At 43.2% G+C, this 14,696-nt stretch overlaps 1 protein-coding gene across 2 annotated transcripts in view; it reads right to left on the bottom strand.

Moving 5' to 3' along the window:
• jag2b (jagged canonical Notch ligand 2b) overlaps positions 1 to 14,696 on the bottom strand; it is a 43,427-nt gene that overhangs the window by 12,312 nt on the left and 16,419 nt on the right. Inside the window, exons 3-11 of one of the 2 annotated variants that reach the window (XM_079368891.1) lie at positions 13,523 to 13,577; positions 9,250 to 9,507; positions 8,122 to 8,182; positions 5,395 to 5,525; positions 3,627 to 3,746; positions 2,542 to 2,655; positions 2,340 to 2,453; positions 769 to 882; positions 279 to 325 (exon numbers count right to left, since the gene is read on the bottom strand). In XM_079368891.1, the coding sequence (XP_079225017.1) occupies positions 279 to 325; positions 769 to 882; positions 2,340 to 2,453; positions 2,542 to 2,655; positions 3,627 to 3,746; positions 5,395 to 5,525; positions 8,122 to 8,182; positions 9,250 to 9,507; positions 13,523 to 13,577 (1,014 nt within the window). The remainder of the gene's footprint in view (positions 1 to 278; positions 326 to 768; positions 883 to 2,339; positions 2,454 to 2,541; positions 2,656 to 3,626; positions 3,747 to 5,394; positions 5,526 to 8,121; positions 8,183 to 9,249; positions 9,508 to 13,522; positions 13,578 to 14,696) is intronic. The other variant, XM_079368892.1, reaches the window with a different exon arrangement.

Genomic DNA, 14,696 nt, shown 5'->3' on the forward strand with positions numbered 1-14,696 from the left:
CACTTTTACTGTCAAACACAAAACAAAATATTTCATTAGATGGAAAATCATCTATAAACTCTGAGTGCTTGACAAGTCAGTCCAAAAATAAAAAATGAAAAGTCCTGTTTTGGGTCCAGGATGATGTTGTCCATTCCTGGACCAAGAAAAGAACTTTTTATTTTCTCAGTGTTGAGACAAATCCTTGCACAGTTCTAACAACGAATGACGAATCAACCAGACTTAACCATCTACTGTGTTGTCATGGTAACAAAAAAAAAAAGCTAAAACATTTATACCTTGCATGTTGCCCCATTCTTGCACCGACCCTGGCAGCCGTTGATTTCTGAAGAGGAAGAAGACGTTAAAATCAACCATTCGAGGCGTTCACATAGATACTCATTTCTTGTTGTATTCATCATCATCAGGTTCAGTCGAGCAAACAGGATGTGCACAGATTAAGTCAAAGCTTGGAAAAAGAAACTAGTGAAGTCAAGGCAGTGACTTTTGGAGATGGTAACCTGCATGCATTGGATCCAGATGAAGGAACAGGGCATGCAAGTTCAGTCATGATGAACAAGAGTGGGAGCTTCACTTTGCCAACACCAGAAAGAAACGGGTTACCACATGTGGGAAAGTGAGTGAAAATCTACGTCTATGTTCAGTGTCCAGGAAGTGAGAGGAGGCTTTTTTTTATTTTATTTTTTTAAATGAGCCAGAAGAAGAGGGCGTCAGCAGAAGGACAGGACTGTTTTTGTTTGAGTTTTTTCAGAAGGGAGAAATACTAACTGATGTCACAGTTTTGTCCGGACCATCCCAGAAAACAGTTGCAGTGATAGCCGCCAATCAAATTTTTGCAAGATTTTGCGTTCACACAGGGCTTCCCTGCACACTCATTTGCATCTGTAAAGGCAGGATGAAGAAAGACACCAAGTCCGACATTTAAAATCAACCAAGAGGAGAACACAGACAGAAGAGAGACCAGAATTAAACCTTTGAAGCCAAGCAAACACAAAAATGCATGAACTGGAACTATCAAAGAAGCTAAAGGTTGAAACACCGGCTGGCGAACGATTACACATTTTAAATTGCTTAATTTCAATCGTGAATCACAATTCATCGCATGTTTAATCAAATATTTGACATTCCTTTACTTCACAAGTAAACAACTGAAAGGAAAATGAAAAAGTGAAGTGCTTGATGTGATAAGGTGGAGATTACAAAGTGAAAACGAGACACTCAAAGATGCAGCAGTATTGATCTTTTTCCATCACTGTGACTGCAGGGAGACACTGAGGAGGCTTATCAGCGGTGGATCAAAGGGACAAAAAAAGGATGCAATTAATCTGGATTTTTTTTTCTTTTTTTTTTAATTTCCGACCATAATCACTATCAACTAGTTCATGCCGACAGCCCTGGTTGTAGCCGATGTTTGAGCACGAAATTAAGGGGGGAAAAGTCTGCAGGGAGTCACACACCTGTCCCGTTTCTGAAACTGTACACTGCACACACACACATGGACACAATCGCCAGGTAAGACAGGAGGCCAGTGGCTGCCTGTAAGCTGAGCTCTGAGCTGGTTAGATGAAACTGAACCCCTGGGATCTCTTTCCTACCTTCAACCCTTCCAACACACACTTACACACGCAATCGCACGCACACACAACCCATCTTTGTTTACTGCTCGTAATCCATTTCCTGGCTTCACGTTGGTCACGTCCGCTTGTCGGCACGGTAGCGATATGGAAACGAATGCCACGGCGAGCGACAAACAAACAGCCGGATATAGACACACGAGTGGCTCATAAAGTCATTGAGGAGAAAAAGGCAGCTGTGCAGCTGCCAGCTCGTCCAGGATATTGACAGCCTGCAGTCTGGCCACGGGGCTCAGGTTGCTTGTCGCAAAGTTGAATCCCAAAAATATGATCGGCTCTCTACGGCATAGAGCGTCTACTTTAGTTTATGACAAGTCCATCTTTCCAGCTGCACTTTTCCCCTTAAATAGGTTTTCATTGTTTGGTGGTGTAGTTGTGTGTCTCGTCACAAGATGACATGCAGAACATTCATCTGGAAAACAATCTGATGCATCCTCACTGGATCTATGAACAAAACGTCCAAAACAGGAGCCATTTTAAAACTCTATATCTTGACAGTTACTATGAAGATGCATCCCCTCAGGTGATTACTACGGTACCTTTTTTTGTATAGTTTATATGTGCGTGTCTTGAAATCGTTTCTTTTCTCTCCCTCTCTCTGAAGCAGTTGTTTGTTCTTGATAGAAATGCGTTTTTTTCTCTGTTTTATAAAACGCGTCTTTGAATATAGTGTTCAAAAATAACTGGCAATATGTTGTGTCTCACCTATCTGGCAGGTTTTTCCCTCCCACTCTGGAGGACACACGCACTCGAAACCGTCCTCCAGGTCAATGCAGGTTCCTCCCCGAGCACAGGGACTCGAGGCACACTCGTCCAAGTCTGAGAAAAACACACAAACCCACTCTCACGCTGCTCGCGTCTTTCTTTGTTTTTTTATCTGATTTAACATGAAAAGGATGTGACTCACTGTTAGCACAGGTGGGACCCTCCCAGCCCGTCGGACACTGGCACATGAAGCCGGTGGGGACTTCGTGACACGTCCCACCGTTGGCACACGGGTCGGAAACACAGGCGTGCTCGGCTGGTGGAGGAGGATATGTAAAATGAAAAGGCGCCCAACTTCTCGGTTTGTAGATTCAGATAATATTTATGGTTTCTGTTTGGCGTTCGATCTTCAATTATTTCATACATAAAAAGTAGTCCAGCATTACAAAACTGGCATTTTCTATCAATTATATTTCAAATTCAATGTTTTATTCAACAAACCATATGAGTGGATAGTGAGTGGATAGCTTAGCCGATATGTGGCGGGGCCCAATGTACAGACACTACAGTCATGACAACAATGACCATAAATTCAAATGCAACTGGGCCCTTTCCTGCATGTCATCCCCAACTACCACCTCCCAACATTTCCTGTCTGTCTTCAGCTGTCCTATCAAAGAAAGCCAAAAGGCCCAAAAGCACCATTTAAAAAAAGTTTTGTATACTACAGGATTCAAAATAAAAAATTAAAAAACAGGTGTGTTGGATGCATCCATCAAAAACAACTTCATGGTGAAATCCTGCACACTGTCTACCCTGCAAATACATTAATTGGCAACATTTCCGTCTTTAAAAAAGCAACTTTAAAGAACTGACTTTTTGCCTGTGGATACAGAAAAAAGTTTTATATTGGAGTAGAATACGCCATGCGTTTGTGGTCAAAAGTGAAAAAAATAAAAATAAATAAAACTAAATGTCAGCAGCTTGAGAGTCTTACACCGTCTCTGGGAATGATCGGGGCCATGCTGTTTGTAAGACATGATACAGAGACATCTTAAGAGGAGAGACTCTCAGACCTCTTTGAAAAACAAACACAGAAAATTACTAAAATCAGTATCAGAACCTGCAATTGGCTACATTGTTCTTTTAAAAATTGGGCATTGATCCTTGTGTGGCTTCCTTACCCGACTACTCTCCTGTCTATAAACATTTTGAGCTATTCAACCTGATCTGAAAACTGGACTCCGTATACAGATAAACAGGAAATAAATAAATACGTTCTCTTACCCATCTCACAGTTCACGCCGGAGTACCCGTGTGGGCAGACGCAGGCGTACTCGTCCGGCTCCGTGTTCATGCAGGTTCCTCCGTTGACACAAGGTTGGTGACGGCCGCAGTAATTCAGATCTGGAGGCAGATGGACATTCAAAGGCGCAAAAACTTTAATTAAGTGAGAAATATTTCCCCACTTTCAGACCACATTCACAAATACGACACAGAGAAACAGCAAATCATGACTTCCTGTTTTCTCTGCATTACACACAATCACGCTTTAGTTTGCCTCTGCAGCTCCCTCTCCATGTAGAATTTCTCAAGTCGTCAGCACATATTAAGACTTCTAAACTCAAATAGACCCATGTGATCCCTGCACACCGTCCTCAGGCCAAAGGCCAGCTCGGCCCACAGGCTGGTAAATAAAAGAGCAGGGGATCTGTCTCCACCTGGGATCTTAGGACTCGTTCTCATCCCCTGAAGAGCCCGCAGTGACGAAGAGACGAGAGGGGATCGAGTGTCTCTGCTGCTGCTCAGATCTCACAGGAAGTAAAGCTACCCAGCTGCGGTTCTCCACTCGCAGAGAGCCAAGGAGAAAGAGCAGAGAACCCAGACCTCGTTTGATTTCTAACTCTGTTCCACTTTTTATTTGATCCGATCTGATTCACATATGATGATTCTGATATTTATATTATCATAACTAATTGTGTTATTGTTGGTGTTATGTGCACGTCTACACAAAGCTGTAGTAAACCCCCATCGTATTGGCTGGCTTTGCGTACAAACAGGAAGCGGCAACAACTCTCAGGTTTTCAAACTAAACCCTTCAAACTGAAGTGGAAGAATTGAACTTTTGATCACATAGAAGGAGCTGCTCCATCTCGTGTGAACGTCGTCAGGGAGACGATGTATGGACACTTCATCCAGTTCAGTCGGAACGTCTTCAAAGTGAGACTGTGCGAGCTGAGAATGGTTAAAGTGCCCAAATATCCTTCTTGACCTGTGATGTTGATCGACACCGTCAGTCTATTCAGATATCTAAATTACACCAATTTCGAACCCGATACCGATAAATGATCAAATCTCTCCCATCTCTAGTTTTATCTGTATATATATGCAAATATAATCAATGATTTAAACAAACACTAACTGAAAGATGATATATCCAATCACGTCATCTGATTTGGCGTTTCTTTGACATTTTACCACAGAAGTTACACACTGACACGGAAACATAGAATAAAAGGACATTCTTGCAAGCTACCGAGTTAACATTTTTGTTTTAACCGCCAAAAACGATTAAATTTTTTTTCCTTATTTAAAAGAGCAATACGTAACTCTAGCTAGAGTATTTGAAATGGGTACTGCACTCCTAACTTAAAACATTGGAGAGAGCCGTCTCCCCTCGCCCCGTCCTTCCTGGAGTCGATGTGCTTGCTGCCGAGTCGTGGACACTGAAGCTTCAGTGTTTAGCCAGCTCTGCGTCAGTCTTGAAACTTTTCTGCGGTCTAACCTCTCTCCTACTCCTACTGTGGGGGAGCCTTAAAACCACCTACCTTCTCTGGTCAAAACAATAACAGTGTTGCAGTGTTGAGTAGTTGAGGGTTGAGTTAAGGCTCTTCCACAAAAGTCGTTACTTTTGCATCTCTGCCTCACTTGTTCCTCATTAGATTCAGCTGTAGCTTGAGGGGGCGTGCAGGATGAGATCAGACATTCTACCAGCGTCATGTGTGGGAGCTGATGAACTGATACAGACAAAAAAAAAAAGAAAGTGTTTCCTTACCTTTATCACACAGCAGACCTCCCCAGTTCCTCTCGCATATACACTGCCATGGCGCGCCGCAGGTCCCGTGGACACAGCCGGGATACAGACTACACTCGTCACAGAACTGACCCTGCCAGCCGTAGTTACACCTGTCAGAGGGAGACGCCAGAACATGACATGAATTATTACAGTCGGCTAACCCCTCTACCTGCTTCCTCAAGAATCCCTCATTGTTACTTCAGCAGATCTAGAGTACCATCCAGATCTGCCTTTTGTCTTGAGATAACATCTGTTGTGAATTGGTGCCGAACAAATAAAGACATAGTAGTCGATAGCAGCTCAGTCCGGAGGGACTTGGGTTGGGAGTGCCGATGCGGACCAAAATATGGAAGTTGGTCTGGTAGCTGGAGAGGTGCCAGATCACTTCTTGAGGACTGTCCGATGTTCCCTTGAGCAAGGCACCAAAGCCCCACCAGCTCAGGGGGGCGCTTCCAGTCCTGCTAATGCATGTGTGTGATTCAGACCCGTGTGTGTGAGAAGAATGTCTCTCCAATAACAGAGTGTGTACCTGAATTTCCCCCTCAGGGATTAATAAAGTATATAAAAAATAAATAAATGTTGTGGCTTCTGTTGCACTAAAGAGTTGCCAAAGGTGCAAAAAAGGACAAAGAGGCTCTTCTTTCAGATGTGACCTGTGTGACGGTCGAAACACGTCTCCCACTGGATCACGCGTCAACCTTCCCACAGGCCTCCTGCCAACTAATCTTAGCGGGGAGAGACATTCCAGGGCAGGAGGGGTTAAGAATACTTTGAGCGGCTCCCCGCGCTCCTGTTGGAGCCTCGGGGGTGAGGACTACGAGGGTGGCACGGCGGTTCTGGAGACGGCTGCGTGTATACACGCCGATGGCGCTCGGCTATTCCAGGGCTGCGGTACTGTCCCGCCAGCTGTCTTGTCAATTGGCGGTTATTTTGAGTGTCCTGCAGACGGCACCGCTGTCTCTGTCAGAGACTGAGAGGGGAGGGGCGGGGGGCATTAGGGAATACTTGTCATGTTTCCTTCACTGTATACGATTAGCGTCAGAGGGTCTGACAGCAATGTAGCAATAACACTAACAAGAACTTTGGCCAGAGACTTGATAACTGCTTTTTAAGCTTGTAGGTATTACAAGATGTGATCAGCAGGTCGCATTGACATATCACTCATCTTCCACTTACAGGTGCAGCAGGCGGTTCATTCTTCTGGGTTTTAGTACAGAACAGTTCAGAGTGGTGAAATGTGCCTTTAACCAACGTGATTCTTGGACCCCAAAAAAAATGTGTCCGAACAAGCCTAACGTCTACTAATAAAAAGAATCCGTAACTCAATCAGCAGCTTAACAACAGGCACGTAGCAGCTTTTGTGATTCTTCTAAAGGCGGCGGCGGCGGCGGCAGCGAGGGGCACGGCCCATTAATCTGTGATGAATTAAAGGGAATATAAAGGAGAGACAGCAAGGGATTAAACGCCAGGTTTCGTGACCCGAGGCATCTTTTAATTCATGCCACTGCAGGATGATCTGCTGCTGCTGCTCTTCTGTTCATGTCCCTCTTCCTGGGGCTTGATGTTTCGGAGGAATAAGTTGCTTCATGCTGTTGTCTCGCTGCTTAGGAATGAGGATGCAGCCTACTCATCCACGCAGGTAAAAATGTGAGGCAGTTTCCTCAAAGTGGACATCCCCCGCTTTTCCTCGGCACCGAGCCAAAAATGTTCAGCCTGGCAAGCGGGAGGATGAGCGTCTCTCTATCCATCTGGCAGGTGGGAGAGGGGGGTTAACAATGACGACAGGAACTTCAACATCCTGCAAATGTGGACTGATGGGGCCGCTCGACGTCACGTTATCCATTTCCACTTGAAACGTACATAACACGGGGAGATATTCAGTTCCCCCCTGCCCTTCAAGGAGGACTGCAATGCGGATAAGGAGGGGAAATGACCATTCCCAGCACGTTTACAGTGGTCAAATTCACACACCAACGACTCCCTTTTCCCCTCAGCCCGAGCTAAAGAGATTGTTTGGTATTCTGCAGAGGTTTTTTAGGTGTCTAAAAATACGAGAGAGCAGGCAAGGCATTGCTCTGTTTTTTTCCCCTTTCTTTTTCAGAGCTGCCCACGAGGGTAGAAAGAGGCTGAGATGAAAAACACAACAGGCCACAACAAGTGGGGATGTCTCCGTTTGGCAACAAAATGCAATCCTTTCTCGTGTCTTTCACACATTGAGCTTGTAGTTTAGAGTAGTCTTAAATGAGTCTTCAGCAGAGAGGTTGGCAACCATCTTATTTGGTATACTTTCAGTCAAAAAGAAAAGCCCTCTTATGACACCGTTACAAACGCTTGTTTTCATAGAGATCATTTTTTTTGTGACAAAAACTCCCCGTGTTGCACCTCAGGTTATCTGTACCTACAAGACCATTGTGCTCATCATGCGTTCTGTGCATCAGTTTCAATTCTGCTTAACCTTCACATGAATATATTTGTCACTTTTCAGTTGATCTCGTCTTTGCAGGTCAAAAAGAGTCAGAACTGTTCATTTGGGTATAATCACATAAAAATCCTGACAGATTTGACCTTAGTACAGTGACAAAAGTTCATTTTGATATGTTGTGATTCTGAAACATTTGAAACAGAAAAATCTGTATTAGCAGTAGAAACCCTGTAAAAAAAAACAACCTGAATATGACACAGACAATATATTCCTGCTCGTCTTACTTGCATTCCCCGGGGACAGAGCAGACGCCATGTAACTGGCTGCAGCCTTGCTTGCAGATCGCTGAGAAAAAAACAAGACAAAGAGAAACCTTATAAGAGACGATTCCATAGGGAGACGAGTGTCATTACATTTCTTATGAAGCTCTTCAAACTGGGCCAGAAAGCAGGAGTGAGATAAGACGAAAAGGAGGAAACGAATCGGAGCGGGGCGACAAGAAGCAGCTCGTTTGTTTGTAATCAAGCTAACAAGCTAACAAGACGTGAGAATTCATGGCACCCCGAGCGGGGTTTTAAGAACGGGACAACTTTATAGCCTGCGCGCTTTTAAAAAGCAGCTCCTCTCCTCTCCCCCTTCTCTTTTCACCCTTCGTCTTGTAAGGTCAGTTGGGTGATTTATTGAGGCCCCCCCCAACCTCTGCCACCACCCACATTGCTACATGTTAGCATGAGCATTAGCATGTCATGCATTCTCAAGTTGCCTCTAAGTTGTATCTTTGTTATTTTTAAATCATGTGCACAGTTTGTGTCTGGATAGGATGCTTGTGTATGTATATGTATGCCTGACTGTTCTATATAAATGACTGTGTGGATGTATCTTTGTAAACAGGTTTGTATGCATTTAGTAACACGTGCTAAATATATGTATGATTGTACTTCTAGCGACAACAGAACAGGTGTAATGCATGATTCTTTATTCCATCTCAGCTTTTAGTAAGGTTTTAAATAGATAGCAAATAGTCCCTGCATAACGGCACCTCATTATAAAGTATGGATAAGTCCTGATATTTAATGAACTCAAATGTAATGAGATCTTTACATCTTTTTTTGTTGTAAAAACAGTTAAAAAAAAATTTATTTTACATCGTCACAATGATGTTTGAAGTTATCTCCATTCATTTTGGTAGCTCTCGAAAGAAAGTTGACATTGATTTGTACAGCTGATTTGTACAGATTTGTACAGCTGATTTGTACAGATTTGTACAGCTTCAACCTTCAACCTTCAAGCTTCAAGCGTGCGTTTGGCTTGGTGGATTTATTCTGAACAAAACAGAAAAAAAATCATGAAGATTGTTTTCTGTCACCATAGATACCAAGTCTAGGATTCCCTCAGAGATGTTTGCAGCTCACCTGTCTTGCATTCTGTGCCCATCCAGCCATCCAGGCACACCGGGGTTCCTGAAGCGTCACAGCGATTGTGACCGAAGTAGTCGTCACGAGGGACACACAGCTTATTGCACTTGTTGCCGTAGTAGTTTTCATAACAGCGGACTCTTATGCGATAGATGAGGCGAGCCACCGGCCCGTCATACAGGATGTTCTGCCAGGGGTCCCCGGGGTTGATCATACCTGTGTGAGTGCCGCGCTCGATCAGCAGCTCCTGTTCATCTGGGAAAGAACAGATAAAAGGCAAATCAGGCAAAACAAAAGCTTCACATTTATTGAGACAGAGAGAACTGCGAACATGAACACAACTTCTGTTTTAGAGCGGCATGAATGATTTCACGTAACGTTCACGACAGAGAAATTCAAGCACGTCAGCAGAAAGTTTAAAGTAAGTCAAAATGCTAAGAAGAACGTTTTACAATAAAGAGTCTTTCACCGAGTCTTTCTAGCAGACGTCCTCAGACGAGCCTTCCTTTGTTTAGAGGGTCTGAATGCATCTAGTTTTGCTGGAGCTTTTTCACCTCTTCAACATTGCACAAAGACGTCGGCAATGTTTCTGTAAAGATACATGTTGAAGGTATTTCTGCAATCTGACACTGCTCTCTTATTCTATCACTCTTTTGTCGGCTGCAAATTATGAGTCATTAATCCAAGATCTGGGCGTGTTAGCACCCTGGCTAAAGACTTTAAAGTTGAAAAATATAGCTCTGAGAGTTAACATTTAGCCTTATGTCTCCTCTCTGAAACCCCTTGAAAGGCCCTGTATTTGTGTAGAGTATAACATTTACTCAAATGGAACATTGACATTGGACAAAAGTCACTCCTTCAGAAGAAAAAGAAGTTCATTCATATTCAGCAGGCAGACGCTTTGATACCAAACTGTGTGCGTGTGCAAAGTACAGAATTTTAAGTAAGCAATTGATATTCATTGCTTTGCAAATTGATCCATTTTCTGGAGATAGCACACATTAGCAGAGCCTCTCGGAGCTCTCGGCATGTGCACCGTCACGTCGGGACGTTGCTACCGTTTAGCCTCCAGCACGCCAACACTGTCATTAAACATTGTTTCTTCCTTGGTAGGCGCTCGCAGCAGCGCCGGCCTCCAGAAAGAAAGCAATCTTTATCACAGTGGGATCGAAGCTGGCAAACAATCTCTGTGGAAATAGGGGGTCTGTGATTTCCTTTCCTCCATGGCTTTGGGCTGCAATGCACTATGGACATGTTGAAGTGAGCAAGCAGGACACACACACACACACACACACACACACACACACACACACACACACATACACACACACACCTTCCTCTGCTGGGGACTGACACAATGTCTAACAGAATTAGGCAACAATAACAGAAATAACCCCCGGCCGTTGCCAGATAGAGAACAATGGGCTCCGGGCCCGAGTCGGGCTCTGCTGCATCGGTGTCTAAACAGTGAGCCGGGCCGCCCAGTCCACTCCACTTCCTGCTCGATAAACACAAGGAAAACAGCCGGCCGCCTTTCCTGAGGACACGGGGGGGGGGAAGGGATGAGTGGCTCAGCGGAGGACGTGACGCTGGAGGTGAAACATCTCACTGACAGACTCAGTCACTGGAGGGCTCTTACGTAGGACCAGACAAGAGGATGCTGCTGAGTCAGGCCGAAGAACAAGACACACCGTCTGACAGGGTTCGATGTGTCGACTATATATGCATATAGTGTTCCAATGGTCTCACAAGAGAAGATTATCTGTCTTTTATTCATGCTAACTAACCAAGCTAAACAGAAAACCTTGAGGGCAGCTAGAGAGATAACTGGGAATAATGGGAGGAATCAAATATTTTACCAAAATGTGAGTTAACTGTGCTTACTGCACTTCTAATCACTCAATATCTTTTCCACTCCTGTACGTTAAATTCACCCATTTGCAGCACTTACACACACTGATGGCACAGGATGCTATGTAAAGAGCTCTTCAGTATTCACTAATCATATTACCACATATTCACATGCCAGTGGCCAGTAATTAGTGGCTCAATGTTTTTCCAAGGACTCTTTGACTTATCCAGGGGTTTTGTCCTTATAACGGATCAAACCACCATCCCTCTGATTGAAACATGACCAGCTTTACCTGAAACGTCGATCCTGCAGTTTTTAAAGTGGTTATTAAACAAAGTGTTTTTGGCGCTAGAGAAAAATAGTTCAAAATCTCTTAAAAGTTTAAAAACCAGACTCAGAAACACGTTTTTTAACAAAGCACCAGGACAGGATCGGAGCATGCAGATTCCTGTTTTGTCTTTGAGTTTGACCAGAGGAAATCGTTGGTTGAGCGTGGTCATTGCTACTGGATAAAACACTTATAAAGTTCGGTGAGCTCCATGGCTCAGTCGTGAAAGATGATTGGATGGAGAAAAGCAGGAAGTAAGGCTTATGCTAATGTTGTCCTTCTTTTCTAAAAACTAAAAAAGCTAAACAATGAGGTCATAAAATGGCCCCAACTCTTGGCCATGCTACATTTCATCTGAATTTAAAGGCTAACAACAATAAGTCAATAGCTTGTATGTACCAAGCTAAGCTTTTCCAAACTGCTGTTCACTTAATCTTTGCAACATCCCAACTTCAAGTATTATTATTTTATTTTTTGCGTCTTTGAATGTGTCCAATTGGACCTTTCCAAGTCATAACTGGTTCGTCAGAATGTCAACATAAATCTTACGTATCCTCTGAAACTATACTCATCTTAAACCCAAAACCTTGTTAAACCAAGACACCGAATGTTTGCTTGACAAGGTCATCAACAAGGTCGTTTAGCATTTCATTTAGAGAACATTTGACTTTTTTTTTCCCCCCCAACAGAAAATTAAAAACAAAACAACTGATTTCAACACATTTATGGATTGATCCATCTGCCAGGTGTAACATTATTTGTGAACACAACTTAATGCCATGCCTTCCTATCTTCCCCAAGTCTTAAATCTGTTCTTTATTCCCCTCACTGCGTCCTCAGAGTTTTCAGTCTACGTGCAGACTCCCCTTGTGATCTTTCACCAGAGGCTGAAAGGAGTGTTTGTTCCTGACATTTTGGTTTTCTTGAACCCATGACATTGAAGATCCAGTCAGATGATGTGTGTTACCATACGGCAGAGCGTGTGCCTTTTGAACAGAGAAGGAATCTAACTTGCAGGAGCTGCTCTTATCTTAAATCTTATCAGATTCCTTCTACACTACAGGATCTGTGTGGCTGCGTTTAAACTACCCGGCTGAGACTCAAGAGCTACAACGTGGAAGAAAAATCAATCAGACGGATTCTCCAGCAGCCACTAGAAAGATCCGATCTAATTACTGTAAATGTACACAATGTGCAGAAACGGAGGCTTCACAGGGTATGTTAACAGTCTAATCAAAGAGCGGTGATGTCAAAATCTATTTCTTCTCCATTGTCTGCATTCTTAAGTGGAAGTGCGTTTGATGCTATGGACAAAACAGGATGTAATGACCTCACATAAATGAGGAACGAGCTTAGACTGGACAGGCCGGAGTGGACCATGGTATACATGCACTCATGTACACGTTTGAATGCACAGAGAGGTATTGTATAGACTCGTGAAATATGCCTCCGCAGATCAAAGCTGCATCTACACATTCAGACACTACAGACCTGAAAGGGTCCTCTTCCGCCCAGACTGAGCTACTGCTCAGACGGGAAAGAGGGGTTGTACAGGAGTCCGACAGCGGACATAAGCAAGGAAAACAGGAAACAGCTGGTCACAACTGACCGCCAGGGCCAGCATAGCTAAGAAGAACCAAAGCTGACCCTCTATATGAAGCGTCTTTACAGTACAGCCTGATTTCAGCCAATTACTAATACATGTGGTGTGTAAGCAGAGATGTAATCCAGTTATGATGTAAGAATGATGAAGTAGAGTCTGAGTTCAGGGATTAAACTAGCTGTAGCTACTGTTGATTGTTAGCAATCTTCCTAAATTCATCATTAATGTTTGGTAAAAATAATAATAAAAAAGAATCAAAAAATGAAATCAAAATAAATGTCATCAATGAATCACCTCATTAATGTTTGTGTCAAAATGAAGCTCTCACTTATAGAAAATACTGACAATGAAATGTCAGCAAAGGCCCTTTATGTAATTATGCATTAACAAACTTTTAACAATATTACAGAAAATAAACCGTCAACTACATCCCAACTTTATACGCCTGCTTGGTCTTCTTCACCGAGGTTAAAGGTGTAAGACTTACGGGTCTTTGTGCCGTTGTCCCAGTCGAAGGCCTCGACGATCACTGTGAAGGTCCGCTGGAGAGAAGAGGGAAACAGAAAGAAGTCAAGATCAGTTTGGAGAGAACAGAATCTATTTCATTTGGTCTCTCTTGAATTTATTTCCTCAACACAAAGTGCGAGAGTTTGCAGAACGTTTGACAAAGAAGACCCCAGTACAAAGGGTTTATTTTCATCATTAAGAAGGCAGCTTTAAATGACCCCTAATCCATGGACGACACAGCATAAACTGCTGTGTCCTGTGAAAATGCAAAAAGCAAAACTTGTCCCTCAAAGCCCGAGGGGAACACAATCCCAAACAACAAAGCCGTCACACAGTATCAGTAACGTCACATCTGAGGCCATTTAAAGAAGATTGATTTAAGATGAAGTCGGACATGTTCGGTGTATCTGTATGATCAAATCCTTTTATGCTGTAGCCTCCTATCACACATTCTCAACTTCATGTTTCTCTAAATGATCACTGTAACTGTTCACAGCTCGCTGGAGCCGTTTCTACCCATGAAAAAACTCCTACAAATTCCCGTAAATGTCATGCTGAGCCGTGTTTTTTCATCCCAACTTTGTTCAGAATTCTTCCTGCCAGCTCCTCGTAACGTTTTCAGCATTCAGGCCGACGCAGCTGGTGCAAGCTTCGTGCACATGATGAAGCCATTGCAAACTTTTTTTGCAGGTTCCTTTAAACACGATCAATGTGAATACATCCAATAACACAAAGCGCTGATACTAAGGCAAAAACTGGCATTGTAGTGTCAACTCCGCCATATTGGTTAACCAGTGAAACTCTTCTGCTGTGAGGGCAAAAATCGACTCAGGAAGTTTTCAGGGCGGACGGTCCCTGAAAGGTTCTAGACATTTCCATGATGAAGGCTCTAATACCAGCGTTTCTACTTCAAACAGTAAGGACATAAAAATAAACTCAATATACACTCTACATATTTCATTTAGATATTTCACTGAACCAAATGTGAAAGCAACCAAGCAAGGTAAACGTTTGTTTTTAGTTCACATTTGATGTTTTCATATTCTAAATCTGTGTTCCTATGAATGAGATGATGCTCAACTGAGTTACAGAAAAAGGGAAGTTAACGCAAGCTAATTGTTTGTTTTGTTCCCAAAGAGAAGTAATGGTGAAAT

The sequence above is a fragment of the Symphodus melops genome, assembly GCF_947650265.1.
Source record: "Symphodus melops genome assembly, chromosome: 1".
In the NCBI taxonomy this organism is placed as follows: Eukaryota; Metazoa; Chordata; class Actinopteri; order Labriformes; family Labridae; genus Symphodus; species Symphodus melops.